Source organism: Medicago sativa, chromosome 7 (genome assembly GCF_051527215.1).
Source record: "Medicago sativa cultivar Bolivia chromosome 7, Bolivia_mono, whole genome shotgun sequence".
Lineage (NCBI taxonomy): Eukaryota > Viridiplantae > Streptophyta > Magnoliopsida > Fabales > Fabaceae > Medicago > Medicago sativa.
In genome coordinates this window covers 92,020,988-92,042,101 of record NC_140755.1, presented here as the reverse complement: position 1 = coordinate 92,042,101, position 21,114 = coordinate 92,020,988, and the positions used below count along the sequence as shown (strand labels likewise).

Here is a 21,114-nt window from a genome sequence, read left to right as displayed (position 1 = left end):
TCTTTTCATCTTTTAATATTTATTACTAACAAATATATATCTAATATTTTTCCTTCAAAGAAAATCTAATATTCTTTAATGCATTAATGACGATTGTTTATGCCATATTTTATATTTTTCACTGACAAATACTTATATTTCTTTGAGGGGTGACTTGTATTTTTTATGTATTAGTGAAAAATATTTGTCTTGTATTTTCACATAAAAGTAAAATAAAATAGAGTAAAAGTGAGTGAAAACAAAATGAAGAAAAAGTATAAAATAAGTTAGAGAAAGAAAGAGAGAGAGGGAAAAAAAATAGAAACAACACAAAAATGGTGATGACGCTCAAAGGCTAAGGGATGGCAGCATCCACGGTGACGGTGGTGCAGCGGTTACAGGTCTGACTACAGGCAATAATGCGCAATTACTAGGCAGTAATTCAAATGATTCCAATTCAGGTGCACTTTCCAAACTGTTAAATGGCAATGATGAGCAAATCAATAAGGAAAGTCAGCCGCCAACAAGCAAGGTTGAAGCCTCTCCACGTCAACATCATCTTCAATCAAGTCATCGGCAGGACACCAGGACCTGGCTTCCAGGCCTGTTAGGAGTCATGAATGTCATATCTTGGAATTGTCGTGGTTTAGGAAGTGCCGAGGCAGTTTCGTGTATCAAAGACCTTATCCGAGTCTATAAATAGTGGTGAATGATAATAAAATCTCTGATTTATGCTACGTACTCGATTGACTTTGATAATTACTTCTCTGGGTCGAAGTGGAGGGCTTGTTGTTTTGTGGCATAACACAACAAAAAATATAAATAGTGAAAAGAGAAAAATAAAATGAAGTGTGAGAGAGATAAAAGATGAGAGACAAAGAGGTGAGGTGTGTGTGAAAGAGACTACAGAGAGAGGCAAAAAAAATAGTGCAGAGAATTCGACGGCACCACCCCTAATATCGACCCCATTTTTCCAAGTCCACCCATCCTTTTCATGTGACCGACTATAGAAGGAATAAAGATCATCCTAAATGAATCGTTTTTTTTTTAAGACATAAAAATGGAATATATTAACACTGGCGATGAGTGCTTCTCAGTACAAGGTGTACCGAAAAGACCATCCCAAAAAACAAAGAGTCAAACACAATATATACAAAAATAAGAGGTCAGTCGATACCCAAACAAGACATACGGTCCGACCACCATCTATGAAATCCATACACAAACGTGGCATTATTAGCCTTCAACCACCATAGAGAATGAAACTTGACTTTATCTAAAAGCTGAATAATAGGAGTTTCGACATTATTAAAAACTCTATTATTACGCTCACTCCATAAAAGCCAAACAGCAAGGAGCCACAGTAGTTGAAGAAAAGAACGGCGAGCTTTTGACGAACCTGTACAATGAATAAATTGAGTAAAATGATCGGAAATAGTGGCCGGGTCTACTCCCTCCACTCCAATCCAGGCCCTCAGATGATGCCACAACGAACCAAAAACACCGCAATTGAGAAACAGGTGCGCTGCTGACTCTTCATTCCCACATCCGGCAACACGCATAGTCCCTCCCGCTTGCACTATACCGCGCCTAAAAAGATTGGTTCTGGTTGGGAGCCGGTCCTTCAATAAACGCCAAGCAACAATGGAAACCTTTAGGGGAACCTGCTTATGCCAGATATGGTCGCTATATGGGTCAAAAGTTGACGACACCGGAGTTGACAGAATATGATAGGCACCTCACACTGTATATCCATCATGTATGTCAGGATCCCATTGCCACCTGTCAGTAATATTATCCTGCACAAAAACACCATCAAGTAATAAAAATTATAAAGTGAAGAGAAAAATTGAAAGAAAAATTTTTACGATTAAATTTTTCTTCCTTTTGATATAAAAATTAAAATTTAAGAAATGTCTTAGATCTATTTCAATTAGTCCTCGTGAACTTAGCTCAGCTGGTAGGGACAATGCATAAATATATGTAAGGTCCGGGGTTCAAACCCCGGCCACCACCAAAAGATCTATTTCATATTTCAATTAATTAAAATGGTTGAACTGTTATAAAAATATTCATCTTCAAGATCTTTTAAGTATTAAAATTAATAATTTGTGAAGATGATTTATTTATAATTTTCTGACACCGGGGTTCAAACCCCGGCCACCACCAAAAGATCTATTTCATATTTCAATTAATTAAAATGGTTGAACTGTTATAAAAATATTCATCTTCAAGATCTTTTAAGTATTAAAATTAATAATTTGTGAAGATGATTTATTTATAATTTTCTGACATTAATATTAGATATTAAAGTTAAAAAAGTTTGTAATGTATTAGATATAATTCAAATAATTAAGCTTATGTGAAATGGAAAGATGAAATTTGTTCCCTTATAAAAAATTAAAAAAGGGCCAAATTTTTTATCTTTCCATTACAAACTAGCATAACTATTTTTTTTTTTTTTTGAGTAATCTAGCATAACTAATTGAATAGATCATGGACTAGTCTACAGCGACATAAACAAGAGTTCGAATTGTCAAGTTCTCTAGTCTCGCACTTTTTATATATAGAGAATCTGCTTCTCAATTCTCTAGACAGTGTCGATGTGGGACTCCTTTCTATGGTTTGTTTGAAAGGATACACTATAAAGGCTATTGCCAATAATACTCAATGTGCTTCCATTTATAATGATTTCCTTCTTTATATCTTTTTTTACTCTTCTTTGCAACTACATTCTTCTATTCCATATTTGATATTTACAAATTACAACTTCTTCTCTAATCCTCCTAATCTTCCATTCTAAATTGTAGCCATTTACCTCTTGCTCCAACTAAGGATTTAAAATCACTGATTATATAAATAACACCGCAGGCTTTGTGGGTATGGAGCAGATCAACCTTTTTTCAGTTATCCTAATTGTAATATTGAAAAGAAGATTAACGGTACATGGACGGGGTGATAAGCTAAGGTGTACTCTCTAACACTTGGTACAAAAAAAAAAAAAAAAAAAAACAATTTATAGCATACAATTTGGTTTTCTCAAATATCATTTTATGCGTGTCAATGTGCTTCTAATCCTGAAGAATTATACAAACGAGAAGCTACTGAATGTGAATTGCAAGTATCTCATGGCAACCATTTTTTGTGTGTGGTCATTTTTGTAAATGACTACTTCAAATGGAACTTGTTGAAATTGAACTTATAGTTTAGTTTGAATCATTTTTTACCTTTTGGATGAACATGAGCACTCCTTGGTATGCAACTATGCATTGTTTAACCTAATGTAATGTTTATGTGTTGGCAATTGCTATGAGCTTTTAGCTTAGACATGTTCCATTTAAGAATTTATGGCAACTCATTTTCCCATTCTTAGTTTATGCTGCACAAATTGTTGAACTAGCAAAATCATTGTAAAAATATGCAATTGCTATATGGCCAATAGTTGCATGCCTTTTTGGTTTATGACGTTGTAACATAGGCTTACTGCAAATAAAAAAAACAAAAATTGACACTAATGAGACAGGCTGGACAAGGGACAGTGTACAAAATTATATTCAACTGGAATTCAATCATGAAAGTAGTGATTCAGGAGGTACTGTCTTTTCTTTACTCAAGAGTTGTGGCCAACAATTATGGGAAAGTAATTTTTCTATTTGATTAGCTACATCTTGACTCAGATTAAAAATGAACTGTAGATATCATTTGAAGACTAGCTAGTATTTTTTTAATACTCAATGATTGAAGTTGAAAGTAACACCTATATCTTACCATTTCATTGGAGTGATTTAAATTTTGAATCAACAAGAAATTAAACCATAAATAGCTAAATGGTGATTAAGTGAACATTGAATGAATATGTTTGAATTTCATTGAAATTATACGGCCATTTTGGTATATCATGTATAAAAATGAAAAACTATATACTTTACATATTTATGCTCTCAAAAATATATTAACTTAAAACGTTTTATGTAATTCATTAAATTTATACAAGTCTATCTTCATAACACCCCACCCTGTATTAGTTTAAAATAAAATATAGTTTATGGTATCTAAAAGTATTGATTTGTTATTTAAAAAAAAAAGAAAAAAGGATTTGATTTGTATCACTCGTAACTTACATCCATTAAAAAAAAAAAGTAATTTTCACCCCACCCTGTATTAGTTTAAAATAAAATATAGTTTATGGTATCTAAAAGTATTGATTTGTTATTTAAAAAAAAAAAAGAAAAAAGGATTTGATTTGTATCACTCGTAACTTACATCCATTCAAAAAAAAAAAGTAATTTTCCAATCGAACATGCTTCATAAAAACCGCCTAGACCACCAAAATGCACGAGATGGTACAAAAGTGTACCCTACGTCAATGCATATCTTCATGCATGCCACACATTTGAATACAAATGATTAGTTTTAAATTTTTTTAACTTTGACTTTCAATATTAAAATTAAAAATTTATGAAATGTATTTAGATCTATTTCAAATAGTTGAGAATCTAGAAAACCTTGAAATTGTTATGAATATTACAAGTGGATGTCCATATAGCAATTGGGTTATTGGGTCATATTATTAGTTTATTGGGCTATATTATGCTTGATCCCCAAGTTATTGGTGTTTGCTCCCCAAATCATTGTATTCCTATAAATAGAGCTCATATGTAACCTAATTGTACATAACAAGAGAATAATATAATCTTCTTTCTTCTCTCTCTATTCTCTCTTCTTCTCTTTAATCTTGTTCTTCTTATTCTTATTCTAATAGTTTTATAACACGTTATCAGCACGAGACTCTAACCAACTGAGGTATGTAATTCTTTTTAACCTATTTATATGAAAATAAGTTTTATTTCTTGTATCGATGATTATAGGCTATACTGTTACAATTCCATCAATTGGAATCAGTGCTTTACAGATACATTAATTAATTAATATGAACCCTATTATATTATTGTGTGTTTATTTATATATGCATTCCTGAAGTATTGCATAAGGATCTCTTATTATAAAATTAAAGAGATCTATTATTTAGTTCCGGAAAAACTCAATATTATTCTATATGAATTTCTGACGAATTCAAAAACGTAGTTTCTGAAGAACTCGATATTATACTCTAAGAATTCCTGAAGAATTAAAAAGAATTAATCCTTAAAGGATTACTAAGAGAATTGATTGTATTATTTACTCCCTCCATTTCAAAATGAGTGTCGCTTTAGCCAAAAACATTTGTTTCAAAATGAATGTCACTTTCAGTTTCCAATGCAATAATAACTTTTTCTTTTCAATTGTACCCTCCAATTAATACTCTACACACTACTTCCAAAGTATTACTTCTAAAACTAACCAATAGTTAATAAGGATAATTTGGTAAAATAACCATTCTCTTTCTTTTAATCATTGCATTTCTTAATATGTGTGTAAACACCTAAAACGACACTTATTTTGAAACGGAGGGAGTAAATGAGTTGTATAGTTCTTGAAGAACTTAAAAATTTAATTCCATCCTCCATGAATTCTTGAAGAATTCGATAGTGACGCAAATAATAATTATTCTATATAGTTCCTGAAGAACTCAAAATTTTATATTCCAAACATGGATTGCCCAATTTTATAAATTGTAAATTTTTATAATGTTATTATTTTGTTCTTATTTAGGTGTGTGTTGCAATATATATTTGATTGCATTCGATTATATATTATTCACGAGATTTATTATCTTTAATATAAAAGGCCAATATATTTTCTACCAAGAGATTTTATTTTCTTTAATATATTTATTTTTGAGTCATATATTGCAAAGAGGATACTTTCTTTTTGAAATCATCATATATATTAGTACTAAAACATCATATTAGTATTTTTTTTTATTTTATTTTACCGATTCACCAAATATATATACATATATTATTTTTGAGTCATATATTGCAAAGAGGATACTTTCTTTTTGAAATCATCATATATATTAGTACTAAAACATCATATTAGTATTTTTTTTTATTTTATTTTACCGATTCACCAAATATATATACATATATATATGCAATATTTTTTTGAAGAAAAATATATATCCCATATTTGTTATGAGATTTAATTTCCTATTTGTTGAAAGAATCTCGGTTAGATCTTTGTGTAAGTAATATGGAATTATTCCAATTTTTTACGGATTTATTAAATAAATAATAATAATAATAATAATAATAATAATAATAAAATACTTGATTTTTTTTGCACAACTTTATAAAATATTGTTTCACGTATGATCTTTTCCTCAAAATTTCATTACTTTATCTAACATGTTTAATTTTACAATTTGCTGATAGTAGTAAGAATGTCAAATCTTTCAAAACTACAATTTGAAGCTCTTCACACTACCGGAAATAACTATTTGACTTGGGCTATGGATGCCGAAATGTATTTAGCTGCGGAAGGAAATGAAGATGCTATCAAAGAAGGAAATAATGCATTTGAGCAACTAAAGGCAAAAGCCTTGATATTCCTTCGTCACCATATTCATGAAGATCTCAAGAGAGAATATCTCACTGTGAAAGATCCACTTGTGTTATGGAATAAATTAAAGGAAAGGTATGAGCTCCTTAAAGCCATTATTCTCCCAACAACTCGATATAATTGGATGCACCTGCGTCTACAAGATTTTAAATCTGTAGCTACTTATAATTCTGAAGTATACAAAATCACTTCTCAATTGGAGTTGTGTGGAGAGAAGGTAACAGATGCAGATCTGTTAGAAAAAACCTTCTCAACTTTTCATGCATCTAATGTGCTCCTGCAGCAGCAATATCGAGAGAAGGGGTTTAAGAAATAATCTGAATTGATTTCTTGCCTTCTAGTGGCTGAGCAAAACAATGAACTATTGATGAAAAATCATGAAGCTCGCCCCTTCTTAATTTTTTGACAACTCATCAAAATTATATCCTTTTGTGTCTTTTGTTTCAACTCCCCCCTATTTTTCTCTCTTAAAAACAAATTAATTAAATTTAAAACAAACTCACTCGATAAAACACACTAACTAAATCTTTTTTTAAAGAAAAAAACAAACTTAATCTTAATCCCAATCAAAACAAATTTTCCTATATTCAACTTTTAAATATCTAAAGAGTTAAAAAAAAAATTACAATATTTTATTCTCTATTCTCTAATCATGAAACTTAATGTCTATCAAAAATACAATCTTACCCCTTCTTAATCTTTTGACACCTCATCAAACAGTAAAGAGGATTAGGCCTTCAATACTCGTAATTGAATGTAGCATATCTCGATTTCAACCATTAAAACGACCGAAGCTTAATTTTTCAGACGACGTTTTCAATTATTCCTCTTTTTGCTGAAATATATGCTCATTTCTTTATTTCCAAATTTCAAACGCAATAGAAAGCCAAATAATATTCGTTGCCAATGGAACGTGCTTCAGAAAACCTCCTAGACCACCAAAATGCACGAGATGGTACGTAAGGTACCCTGAGTCACAACATCTCTAACCAATTTGAAACTGTTGTAAATATTATTTATATTTCAAAAGTTTTTCAATTATATTTTATATTCCTTATTTTAAGTGAAAATATTTTTAGCTGATTTATTTGACCGGTTCCATGTAACAAACCATTCCTTAAATCTCTCTTGAGTCATCAAAGCATATACATACAGGTTTTTATATAGCTGTCCTACAATAGAATATGTTGGCATAATGTTAACAGCTACTTGACCTTTTCTCAAAACGTGTTCATTAAGCTGGCTTACTGGTATCCCTATTTTTATGCCAAGAATTGGTTTTCAAAGCAGCAGTGCTGAGTATGTGTATATCCCACATGTTTGTCGTGCTCAACGGTTAGTTTTGGAAAATAGCTTATATAATAATTGTTTTGAGGAGCACATAACATAGACATAAATAACACAACTCACGTACAAAACAAAACATCTCACTTTCACACTTCCATTTTTTTTCTTTCTGGTTACACTACCTGTCACATAAAATCTCTTGTCAGTTCTGAATCCTCGACTTGCCGGGAAGGGTCTGTTAAATCTTGGAAGGGTTAACGTTTTACACGCGGAAAATCCTTGAGGATAGTGCGTTCAGCACGTCTCATATCTATCTCATTGTTTTTTGTTTTGCAGGTCTTCGTAGCATTTTCTACAACAGAAACAAATGACCAAAATTAAGTTATCCATTTCTTCATCCATGCCACACACATTTGAATACTTACAATGATCCATATCCATATCACACGCATTTGAATACTAAAGATGATTTGTTTTAAAATTTTCTACCTTTCAATATTAAAATTAAAAATTTATGTAATGTATTTAGATCTATTTCAAATACTTAGGATTTTGAGAACCTTGAGATAATTTAAAAGCATAAGCAAGTTCGGTTGTAAGGTTTCCCTGTCACACGCTTTTTATATATAGAGAATCTGCTTCTCAATTCTTTAGACAGTGTCGATGTGGGACTCCTTTCTATGGTTTGTTTGAAAGCATACACTAATAAAGGCTGTTATTGCCAATACTCAACGTGCTTCCATTAATAATGATTTCCTTCTTTATATCTTTATTTACTCTTCTTTACAACTACATTCTTCTATTCCATCTTTGATATTATTCACAACTTGTTCTCTAATCCTCGTAAACTTCCATTCTAAATTGTAGTCATTTACCTCTTGCTCCAACTAAGGATTTTAACTATTGCACTTTTCAATGGTGTTCAGCTATGTTATGTTATACTCCCTCCGTTTCAAAATGAGTGTCGTTTTAGGTGTTTACACACATATTAAGAAATGCAATGATTAAAAGAAAGAGAATGGTTATTTTACCAAATTATCCTTATTAACTATTGGTTAGTTTTAAAAGTAATACTTTTTTTGCTAAAGCGACACTCATTTTGAAACGGAGGGAGTATAATGCAATATGAAAGAGCTAAAATCACTGATTATATAAATAACACTTTAGGCTTGTAGGTATGGAGAAGATCAACCTTTTTTCAGTTATCCTAATGGTAACATTGAAAAGAAGATTAAGGGTACATGGACGGGGTGATAACTGATATTTAATATTTTCATTCCATGTACTACATACTGCTAAGGTGTACTCTCTAACACTTGGTACCAAAAAAAAAAAACAATTTATAGCATACAATTTGGTTTTCTCAAATATCATTTTATGCGTGTCAATGTGCTTCTAATCCTGAAGAATTATACAAATGAGAAGCTACTGAATGTGAATTGCAAGTATCTCATGAGACAGGCTAGACAAGGGACAATCTACAAAATTGAAATGGAATTCAATCATGAAACTTGTGATTCAGGTACTGTTTTTTCTTTACTGACTGTATGTATATCTGCTATAAACATACAAAGTCCTCCGTTTCTAATATTATTTTTTTGGTGAAACCTTTTCTCATATAAACAAATAAACCTTATTCCAATTCAAAATCAAACAATTCAGTGTTTTGGGAATATTGGAAACCTTTGGCTGTTTTCAATTCAACCCCTGGGCCTGGTGTAGTGAATGATTTGGAAATAGTCAATTATTTGCTATATGTATGCAAACACACACAAAGCTCAGTGAAAATATTCACAATAAACATTTTTTGTTTGAAAAGACCAAAATTGAATATAATAAACAAACCAAAGAAGTCTTTCAGGCACAAGATTTACTAGAATAGACTTAAAGAAAGTTACAAAGTTACATTACAAAATAAAAAAAGAATTATAAAAGACAAAGAAAGGAACAAGATATGTAACTACAAACAAACAATGAAGAGGATTAGGCCTTCAATACTGGTAATCGAAATTCAATGTAACATATCTCGATTTCAACCACCAAAGCGACACTAAAGTTTAATTTTTTTCATATAATGTTTGCAATTGTTCCTCCTCTTGATGAAATATATGCCCTTTTTTTTCTTCTCCAAATTACCAACGCAATAGAAAGCCAAATAATATTCGTTGCCGATCGAACGAGCTTCAGAAAACGGCCTAGACCACAAAAATGCATGAGATGGTATGTAAGTGTACCTTGAGTCACTACATCTCTAACCAATTTGAAACAAAGGACCAAAATTAAATGATCATATCTTCATTCATGCCACACACATTTGAATACTTAAGGTGATTTGTTTTAGAATTTTCTATTGATCCATATCTTCATCCATGCCACACGCATTTGAATACTTAAGATGATTTGTTTTAGAATTTTCTACCTTTCAATATTAAAATTAAACTTTATAAATTATATTAGACCTATTTCAAATACTTAAGATTGAAGAAAAAATGAAATAAATTTATTCCCTAAAAATAAAAAGGGAGATAAATATTATATTCACCTTTTCCTCCATACTTAAGTAATTGAAAAGATAAACAAGTTCAATGGTTTAATGTCACACACTATATTTATAGAGAATATGCCTTTCAATTGTTTAGACCGTGTCGATGTGGGACTTATTTCTATGGCGTGTTTGAAAGCTTACACTAAAGGCTATTGCCAATAATACTCGATGTGCTTCCATTAATAATGATTTCCGTGATTATTTTTAAAAAGGTTGTCAGATTGAACTCTATTGTTGTATTGGATGTTAATCCCTTTTTCTTTAGAAACTTTTGTTTTAATTATTTTAGAATCTTTTGTTATTAGATGTGAAAAAAAAATAAAAATAAAAACATGTTTTTTTTTCCTATAGTTTTCACGGGTGGGGGTTGGGCAGGGCAGCGAAACCCGACCCCGTTGGAGGCAGATTTGGGTATAAAGTTTCTATCACTGCAGGGTTTGAAGGCGGGGACGGGTTTGGGTACAGTGAAACGGGGGCGGGGGGCGGATATGTTAAAACCCGCCCCGCCCTGTTGCCATGTCTTCATGGTCATGTGGAAACTTAAATAGATTCCACCAAATTATATAAGTCTCACACATATAGTGGGAACATTTTAATTAAGTCATTCCAATCTTATCTCATATATAAAATGATCATTAACATCTAAAACAAATCTATAACATTGTTTAAGGTGAAACACTTATGAAGATGAGACATGTATTCGTTCTATAAATTGAGAATGAATCTTCTCATATACATTTTTTTATAACGAATCTTCTCTTATTTTGTGACTAAATATTAGGATAAATATGTTTTCTTTTCTACAACTATTGGTTAGATTTATTTTATATCAACCAAATATTTATCCAACTCTTATGTAATATTTGTCCTGTGTTTTTTTTTACTATTGGTTAGATTTATTTTATATCAACCAAATATTTATCCAACTCTTATGTAATATTTGTAGTTTTCCCCTATTTGCCCCGTATTCTTATGTATGTGTCAACCATTTGTCTCATGTATTTTTTTTTTTTTTTTTGTGGTGATTGAGGTTTGAATCCGGAGCTTGCATATATTATGCATTGTTTATACCAACTGGGCTAAATTCACGAAGACTTTGTCTCGTGTATTTATCAATGAAAAATAATTATCTCTTCATCTTTTAATATATATATATATATATATATATATATATATATATATCTTTTTTTTTTGAAAGAATCATCTTTTAATATTTATTATTGACAAATATATATCTAATATTTTTCCTTAAAAAAAAAAATCTTATAGAAGGAATAAAGATATAAACTGCATAAAAGGAAGAAAATAATGGAGAGGATCCGCTCACCATTTATCGACCCCATTTTTCGTAGTCCACTCATCCTCTTCATGTGACCGGCTATAGAAGGAATAAAGATCATCCTAATAGTTAAATTAAATGAAGTTAGTACCATTTATTACTCCCCTTTAAGAAAGGATGATAAAAATTATAAAGTGAAGAAAAATTGAAAGTGAGTACCATTCATGAAACTTGTGATTCAGGTATTGTCTTTTCTTTACTGACTATGTATGTATAACTGCTATAAACATACAAGTCCTCCTTTTCAAATACTATATATATATTGGTGAAACCTTTTCTATTATAAACAAAAAAAAAAACTTTTTTCCAATCAAAATTAATTCATTGTTACGGGGAACTTTGGGAACCTTTGGTTGTTTTCAATTCAACCCCTGGGGAGAAGTTTTGAATTGATTCATAAGTTTTGTAGTTTTGAATAAATGTTTGACTCATGAGTTATGGCCAAACATTGTTGGCAAGTAATTTGTCTAATTGATTAGCTATATATTGACTCATAGATGATGATCAGATTAAAAATGGTTTGTAGACAGTGTCGATGTGGGACTCATTCTAACAAGCAAGCTTGCACTAAACACCATTGCCAATACTCAAAGTGCCACTACATTTATGCGGTGACTAAAATTGATTTTGTAGAATTGATTTTAGGTAAAAGTGACTGAATTATTTTTTTGAAATGACAAATTTTATTGATAGGATCACCCATCAAAATTCAAAGGATAAAAGATTACAACTCACAATACAACAACTATTACAAATGAAACTCTAGAGTCTAACAAAAATATTTAACAAGTTAGATCAATTAGAAGGATATGGATGAAGATAAAATGTTTCTCATGGATTGCTCAAAGGATTTATGATGTAGTGAATGATTTGGAAATAGTCAATTATTTGCTTTATGATATGCAAATACACACAAAGCTCAGCAATAACCTGCACAATATTTTATTTTTTTTAAGCAAACTAAAGAAGGTCTTCCGGCATAAGGTGTATCAGAAGAGACTTAAGGAAAGTTACAAAGTTACATTACAAACTCAAAAGGACAAATAAGAAACGAAGAAAGGAACAAGCTATGTAACAACAGACAAACAATGAAGAGGATTAGGCCTTCAATACTGGCAATCAAATATAACATATGTGGATTTCAACCATTAAAATGACCGAAACATAATTTTTTCGGATGACGTTTACAATTATTTCTCTTTTTGTTGAAATATATGCCCATTTATTTCTTTCCAAATTACCAACGCAATAATAATATTCGTTGCCAATCGAACATGCTTCGCAAAAACCGTCTAGACCACCAGAATGCAAGAGATGGTACATAAGTGTACCTTGAGTACATAAGTTATAAGTGTACCCCGAGTCAATGCCATCTCTAACCAATTTGAAACAAAGGGCAAAAATTAAGTGATCATGTATTCATATTCATGCCACACGCATTTGAATACTTAGATGATTTGTTTTAGAATTTTCTACCTTTCGATATTAAAATTAAAAATTTAACATTTGTATTTAGATCTATTTCAAATACTTAAGCAGTAGAAAACTGTGAGGTCAATTTAAATTTTATCTCCAAGTTTCTACTATCTAACTATTTGAGTAGATCTTGAATTACAACTAATTTACAAGCATAACCAAGTTCGATTGTATGGTTTCGTTGTCACACTTTTTATTTATAGAGAATATGCCTCTCAACTTTTTAGACCGTGTCGATGTGGGATTCATTTCTATGACTTGTTTGAAAGCTTACACTAAAGGCTATTGCCAATAATACTCAATGTGCTTCCATTAATAATGATTTCCTTCTTTATCTCATGGATTGCTCAAAGGATTTATGGGGTAGTGAATGTTTTGGAAAGAGTCAATTATTTGCTAGATGATATGCAAATACACACAACGCTGAGTGAGAATCTCCACAATAAACATTTATTTTTTTGAAAAGTCCAAAATTGAATATATTAAGTAAACTAACAAAGTCCTTCCAGCACAAGGTGTACCAGAAGAGACTTAGACTTTGTTTAGGAGTTTGGAGGGGAGGGAAAGGGAAAGCTTTGGGAGGAGAGAAATATAGGGGAAATTTGAGAAATCTTTCACATTTTTTGAAAGAGTATTTTTTTGAGAGTGATAAATTAATGCGTATGATTAATATATCTTTAATTTTAAGAATATTATAACAACATATATTAAATTTGAAAAATTCATATAAACCCTCAAAACACACTCCAAAATCCTCATCCAATACAATGTCATATATTTCTTCCACTTACCCCTTCCTTTTTTCCAAGCCTTTCATTCTCTTCCCCTTCAAATTCGCAAACAAAGCCTTAAAGAAAGTTACAAAGTTTTTTTTTTGAAGAAGCTAAATTAGCCCATTTAAACTGACACAAGAGAGAATCGAACCTAAGACCTCAAGGAGGATCATACTCCCAGATCCCAAGCCAATACCACCAGACCAACCGAAATGGGAAGAAAGTTACTAAGTTAAATTACAAAGACAAAAAAGGACTATAAAAAACAAAGAAAGGAACAAGCTATGTAACAACGGAAAAACAATGAAGAAGATTAGGCCTTCGGCAATCGAAATCGAATCGAACGTATTTTAATTCAACCACCAAAATGACTGAAGCTTAATTTTTCACATAACGTATGTAGTTGTTCCTCTTTTTGCTGAAATATATATCCATTTCTTTCTTTTCAAATTACCTACGCAATAGAAAGCCAAATAATATTCATTGTCAATTAAGCATTGAACCTGCTTCGAAAAACCGCCTAGACTGCCAAAATGCACAAGATGGGACAAGATAACACCCTCCGTGCATTTGAATACTAAGACCATCTCCATTGGGAGGGTCTTAACTATTTAAGACCCGGTACCTATTAGGTACCCCAATAGGGAGAATTTTTTTCAGGGATATTAAGACCCCCACTTTTAAGCGGGTCCGCACTCTTTTAATATTAAAAAATTGAAATATAATGATATAAAATTATTGATAGTTGATTACTGGATCCCATTTAAGAACTTTGTGTGAGATCTGGGTTGGAGTGATTGAGTGCTTATTAGCAGGGATGGGAATAGGCCAGACCAGACTACAGGGGCCTACGGCCTAGCCTACGACAGGCCAGACTAGGCCAGACTTTTTTCTTAAATAGAGAAGGCCTAGGTCTTTTTTTTAAGCCTATTTAGCTTAAAAGTCCAGACCACAGGCCTCCTAAAAAGTCTCTTAAGCCTATTAGGCCGGCCTATTTAAGTAATATGAATAATATTATTTATTATTATATTATATTTTGTACTTTGAATTAAAATATAATTTTGTAAACTTTTTTAATAATTTAATCTTTATTAGTATACATTAGTTTTTTGCATATATAAATGTATTATTATAAACTAGAATAAAAATATGATACAATATATAGTCGAATTCCGGAAAACCTCGTGTTGATTATCAAAAGAGAGTTTAATATAATTGAACTATTAGTTCGCTAGTCCATTTAAACTTAGATCACATTGCTTAGTTTTTTGCATATATAAATGTATTATTATAAACTAGAATAAGTCCTCGTGAGCTTAGCTCAGTTAGTATGGACAATGCATAAAAAAATATGCAAGGTCCAGGGTTCGAATCCCGGCCACCACAAAAAAAAAACTAGAATAAAAATATGATACAATATATAGTCGAATATAGTCGAATTCATAGTCGAATTCCGTAAAACCTCGTGTCGATTATCAAAAGAGAGTTTAATATAATTGAACTATTAGTTCGCTAGTCCATTTAAACTTAGATCACATTGCTTATTTAAAGATCTTCATAAGATATAGGCTTTTAAACATGCTAGTAGGCCATATCAGGCTTTCAGAAGGTCAGACTTAGACTTTAAAAAAATATGGCAGACCAGGCTTAGGCTTTGCAAAGTCTAGCTCGGCCTAACCTATTCCCATCCCTACTTATTAGGTACTAATATTAAAATATTATAAATGAGTGGTGATTTGTTTTAGAATTTTCTACCTTTCAATATTAAAATTAAAAATTTATGTATTGTATTTAGATCTATCTCAAATACTTAGGATATAAAGATCCTTGGAAATAAATTTAAATTTTATCTCCAAGTTTCTATAATCCTAACTATTTGAATTGATCTTGAATTATTTTACAAAATAACCAAATTCGATTGTATGGTTCTGTTGTTACACTTTTATTTATAAAGAATCTGCCTCTCAACTTTTTAGACAATGTCGATATGGGACTCGTTTCTATGGCGGCTTGTTTGAAAGCTTACACTAAAGGCTATTGGCAATACTCAATGTGCTTCCACTAATAATGATTTCCTTCTTTTATCTCTTTATTTACTCTTCTTTACAACTACATTCTTCTATTCCATCTTTGATATTTTCAACTTCTCTAATCCTCCTAAACTTCCATTCTAAACTGTAGCCATTTACCTCTTGCTCCAACTAAGGATTTTAACTATTGCAGATTATATAAATAACACTTCAGGCTTTGTAGGTATGGAGCAGATCAACCTTTTTTCAGTTATCCAGGGTACAAGATGGGGTGATATTTAATATTTGCATTCCTTGTACTACAGATTGCTAAGGTGTTGCTACATTCATGAGTTGTGGCTAAACATTATTGTTAAGTAATTTGTCTAATTGATTAGTTATGTACTGAGTCAATGATGATGATCAGATTTTTTTGAAAAAAGACGAGGATGAACAGATTAAAAATGGATTGTAGATGTCATTTGAAAACTAGTACTAGTTTTTAATACTCAAATGATTGAAGCTGAAAGTGATCTATGTTTTGAATCAACTAGAAATTAAACCACAGATAGCTAAATGGTGATTAAGTGAGTATAGTAACATTGAAGGTACATGTTTGAATTTCATAGAGATTATACGGCCGTTTTGGAATATTATGTACAAAATTGAAAAACTATACATTTTCCCCAAATTCTGCATTACTTATCTGCCCACACAAATGTGTAAGTCAGCGTTTAGTATACAAATTTGAGTCTTTATTCTTTATATTCTCAACACAGTCCTTATTGAGATCCTCCACACAGTCATTGATGAATCTATTTATGAAAGATAAGCCTGTGGAGCAGCAGATAATTCTTGTGCAACAGAACGCATCATGGGTCGAGACTCAGGAGCAGCACGCGTGCATGCTAAAGCTACTGTCATTACGAACACTATTATTTCACATAATTTCCCTATTGGAGGTGGAAGTCGTTGATCCAGAGCATCCTTAACAAGCACTTCCATTGATGCTAAAGACTTGTTTGAATTTAGGGTGCCCAAGAATTCTCCAGGGTGTTTTCCCATCATTATCTCTAAAACCACCACTCCAAAACTATATACATCACACTTTTCAGTCACCCTCATAGTTTGTGCTAGCTCTACAAAATACAGATTTCAAATTGTTACTAAATAAATTAGCCACGTACGGATCCAGAAATTTTAAATTTTAGATTTAATAATCAAGTATATTTAATAAAATAGTCAAGTACAAATGCTGGTACAACGCAAACTATGTATTATATTGTATGAAATATGAAGTATATATATCAGAATTTGACACTTCTAAAATAAACGACAGCTAAAAATAGTTTATTATATATATATATATATATATATATATATATATATATATATATTTCTCTGGAGTATGAAATTGCTGATGATCTAAATCATTAAATGCAGTGTGTACCTGGAGCCATGTAGCCATAGGATCCAGCAACTGAGGTCCAAGTCGAATTGTTAGAGCTTAGCAGCTTTGCAGTGCCAAAATCTGCAAGATGAGGTACATAATCTGAATCAAGTAGTATGTTATTCAATGTTATATCTCTGTGCACAATTGGTGGAGAGCAATCACTATGCAGGTAAGCGATTGCATGAGCTATTCCTTGCACAATTTCCACCCTTGCACTCCAACTTAGCTCCAATTTTCCTTCTCCACCATACAAAACTTTTCCCAAGCTTCCTTTCTCTACATGTTCATAAACCAGGAACTTTTGTTTCCTACTAGAACAGTAACCATAGAGCTTTACTATATTCCGGTGCCTCACTTCTGTTAGCGTTCTTATCTCATTCACGAAGCTCATGCGGTTCACTTCTGGAATGTCATTTGAGTCTGATATATTGAGTCTTTTGACAGCAACCACCTGACCTGTAAGTAGTTCTGCTCTATAAACACTTCCAAATCCTCCTTTTCCAATGCAGTACTTTTCGTTGAAATCATTTGTTGCTTTAACAAGATCAGAAAATGTGAATTTTCCATCTCTTCCCCATACCATGCAAATAGATTGATCATTATCTTCAATGTTTTTGGATTCTTCACCGTGTTTTTTGGCTTGCCTTTGAAATATTAAGATTCCAGCACAAATCATTCCTATAAATAGTACTCCACCAACTGATATAGTAACACTAAGCAGTACCTTTTTGTTGGCTCCTCCAGAACCTTCTTGAGACGATATTGTGGCACATCTTAATCCTTTTACATCCCCACACAAATCTGGGTTTCCAACAAAAGCTTCAGCGGTTTCTGTCTGGAAAACACCACCTGTTGGTATCAAACCTGACAAGTGGTTGTAAGAAAAATCCACAGATTGAAGGCTGATCATACTTGAAAATGATTGTGGGATTGTTCCAGATAGATGGTTGTGTGAGACATTGAGAATCTCCAATGTTGCTAACTTTTGAAGGTTTTGAGGAATTTCTCCTGAAAGATTGTTGCTGCTGAGGTCTAACAAGTATTGGAGGGAGAATAGATTGCCAAGTTCATATGGTATCACACCAGATAGATTGTTATGACTTAAGTTCAGGCTTAGTAACCGATTACAATTACTGAGCTCGTTAGGAATGATTCCACTGAAGTTATTATCTGATAAATCAACAATATTAAGTTGAGCTAATCTTCCAATACTCTTTGGGATTTCTCCTGATAAATGGTTCCTGCTCAAGTTCAACATGAAGAGCAGACTGAGATTTTCAATTTCAGGTGGGATAATTCCGGAGAATTCGTTGGAGTGCAAGCTAAGAAACTGTAATTTACTCAACTTACTTAGCTCAGATGGGATTTTTCCAGAAAGTTTGTTTCCACTCATTTCCATCGCAGTTAAGCTGATACATTTACCCCACATTGGAGAGAGATGACCAACAAGATGATTTCGACTTAGTGAGATGAAAGTAAGATTTGGATGAATCCCAAATGATTCTGTGATGTTTCCACTGAACCTGTTATCATCAAGCCTAACTCTTCTTAAGGATGAACAATTTCTCAAGGAGTTTGGCAATGACCCTGAAAAGCTGTTGTTATTTACTGCCAAAACAACTAGATTGTGGCCACTGCATAATTCAGAAGGAAGTTCTCCTGAGAAACTATTGTTTGAAAAGTAGACATGAGTCAAAGAAGGACTATTCTTTCCAAAATCTCTGGAAATGCTTCCTGAGAAGTTATTGGTGAACACAGAAAAAGAAGTTAAGGCAGTTAGATGAGCAATTGTGTCTGGCAATTCTCCATCTAAGTTATTATTGTCGACATCAAAAATTTGCAGTGAAGTTAAGTTTCCAATATCCATTGGAATGTTTCCAGAGAGGTTGTTGAAGAAAAGATTTATGACTGTTATGTTTGTGAGATTCCATATGGTTGATGGAATTGGACCAGAGAAGTGGTTTCCTGCAAGGTCTAACCCTGTCATTACCTTCAAGTTTCCTATCTCATCAGGGATTGGACCAGAGAACATATTATTGTATAGAAGTAAGATTATAATATTTTTCAATAAGCCAATCTGTGGAGGTAGCTTTCCGGTTAAACTATTGTTTTGGAGTTGCAAGGAAGTTAACTCGATCCAATTAGAGACCAATGAAGATGAAATTTGACCAGAAAAAGAATTATCCGATAATCCTAGTTCTGATAGTTTAGTCAAATTTGCTAATGACAAAGGCAAAGAACCTGTCAGGTTATTTACTGCTAAGCTCAAGAAAGTTAGATTTGTGCATAGGCCAAGCTCATAAGGGACTTTAGAGTTCAAAATATTATTACTAAGATCAAGATGCACTAGCTCCCTCAGTTGACCTATGGAAGAAGGAATTTCCCCATGGGCTGAAATGTTGTTCAGTTCAAAAATTTGAAGTCTAGATATTAATCCTATCTCTGATGGAATAGGACTATTAAACATGTTATTACTGATACGAAGATCTTTGAGATTTGAGAGCATGGAAATGTTAGATGATAGTGTTCCTTCTAATCCACCGTTGGTGAGGTTGAGATATTCAAGCTTTCTCATATTACTATATATGGATTCTGGTATTGTACCATTCCAAGTGTTTTGAGAGAGGTCAAGATATGTTAAGTTCTTGCACTCAAGTATGAAACTTGGAATCTCACCGGTGAATTCATTTTCTTCCAAACCAAGGTAACTTAAGGAAGGCATGTTTGAATATTGAGACCAATCAAGGGAAGATACAAAAAAGTTTGATCCAAGTTCAAGATAACTTACCTTTGGGAGATTAGTAAGCTGATAGGGAATATAGTACCATTGAGATTATTGTTGTAAAAACTAACATATTGAAGTTCCCTTAGCTGATCTAGCTCAAATGGGAGTGTGTCTTCAAATAAGTTATTTTCCATGTCCAAGAAAGTGAGCTTGGAGAGTTTGCCAATTGTTGATGGTATTGATCCACCAAAACTGTTACCATTGAGGTTGAGAACGGTTAGGTTTGGGAGAGATGCAAAATCCAAGTCAGTGAGTGTTCCACTGAGGTTGGCACCAGATAGGTTTATTCTTGAGACAGTTGTATTGGTATTGTCACAGACAATAGCATCCCAATTGCAAAGGTTGATAAGGTTACTGAGTGACCATGAGTTGAGAGGAGAAGAAAGATGAGGGGATAAACCATTTTTCCATTTGACAAGAACTTGTGCTTCTGTTTCTAGTGATGCTGTGATTTTAAATGGAAGCAAAGATAAAAGTAGTATATAAAAGACAAGAGCAATAGCCTTTTGAAGATGTGCCATGTCCCTGAGTATATGGCCTTTATGTTAATGTTTTAATCTCTATATAAAGGAAGGGAAAAAAAACTATTCCTATTTTAAGGTTTTGGAGTTGTCAAACATATGCTGACATTAGAATCCAATTAGGAGTTAGTTAAAATAAAGCTTCTGTCATTAAGGCACAAATGTCAAAAATGAGGGAAGCAAAGTTATATGGTGTGGTCCACATATAGTTCATACGGGTGATTATGATTGCTTTTCTTACTTTGTAAAAGAAAAAAGTTGGATGCTAGTCTTACATGAAGTTCATTTGGTTGGTTGAAATTATCATTTCAGTATTATCTTCATTGGCACAATATGATTTTTGTTTTACTAGACTTATTAATTATTAGTATGTTTTAATCTACTCCTACTCCATAAACCAGACTTTACATGTTTCATTCCATTCTTTTACTATTAATTAATGA

General features: G+C 32.1%; 2 protein-coding genes across 2 annotated transcripts; one reads left to right on the top strand and one right to left on the bottom strand.

The window, feature by feature from the left end:
- Nucleotides 1-6,304: 6,304 nt before the first annotated feature.
- Nucleotides 6,305-6,799, top strand: LOC146910269 (uncharacterized). The gene has a single exon (XM_085729418.1). It carries the CDS (start codon nt 6,305-6,307, stop codon nt 6,797-6,799), a length of 495 nt encoding a protein of 164 aa, XP_085585544.1.
- Nucleotides 6,800-16,481: 9,682 nt separating this feature from the next.
- Nucleotides 16,482-20,689, bottom strand: LOC146910268 (uncharacterized). The gene is made up of 2 exons (XM_085726830.1): nt 17,363-20,689; nt 16,482-17,051 (listed from the first exon to the last, which is right to left on the bottom strand). Exons 1-2 carry the CDS (start codon nt 20,085-20,087, stop codon nt 16,732-16,734), a joined length of 3,045 nt encoding a protein of 1,014 aa, XP_085582956.1. The 5' UTR covers nt 20,088-20,689; the 3' UTR covers nt 16,482-16,731.
- Nucleotides 20,690-21,114: the final 425 nt, after the last annotated feature.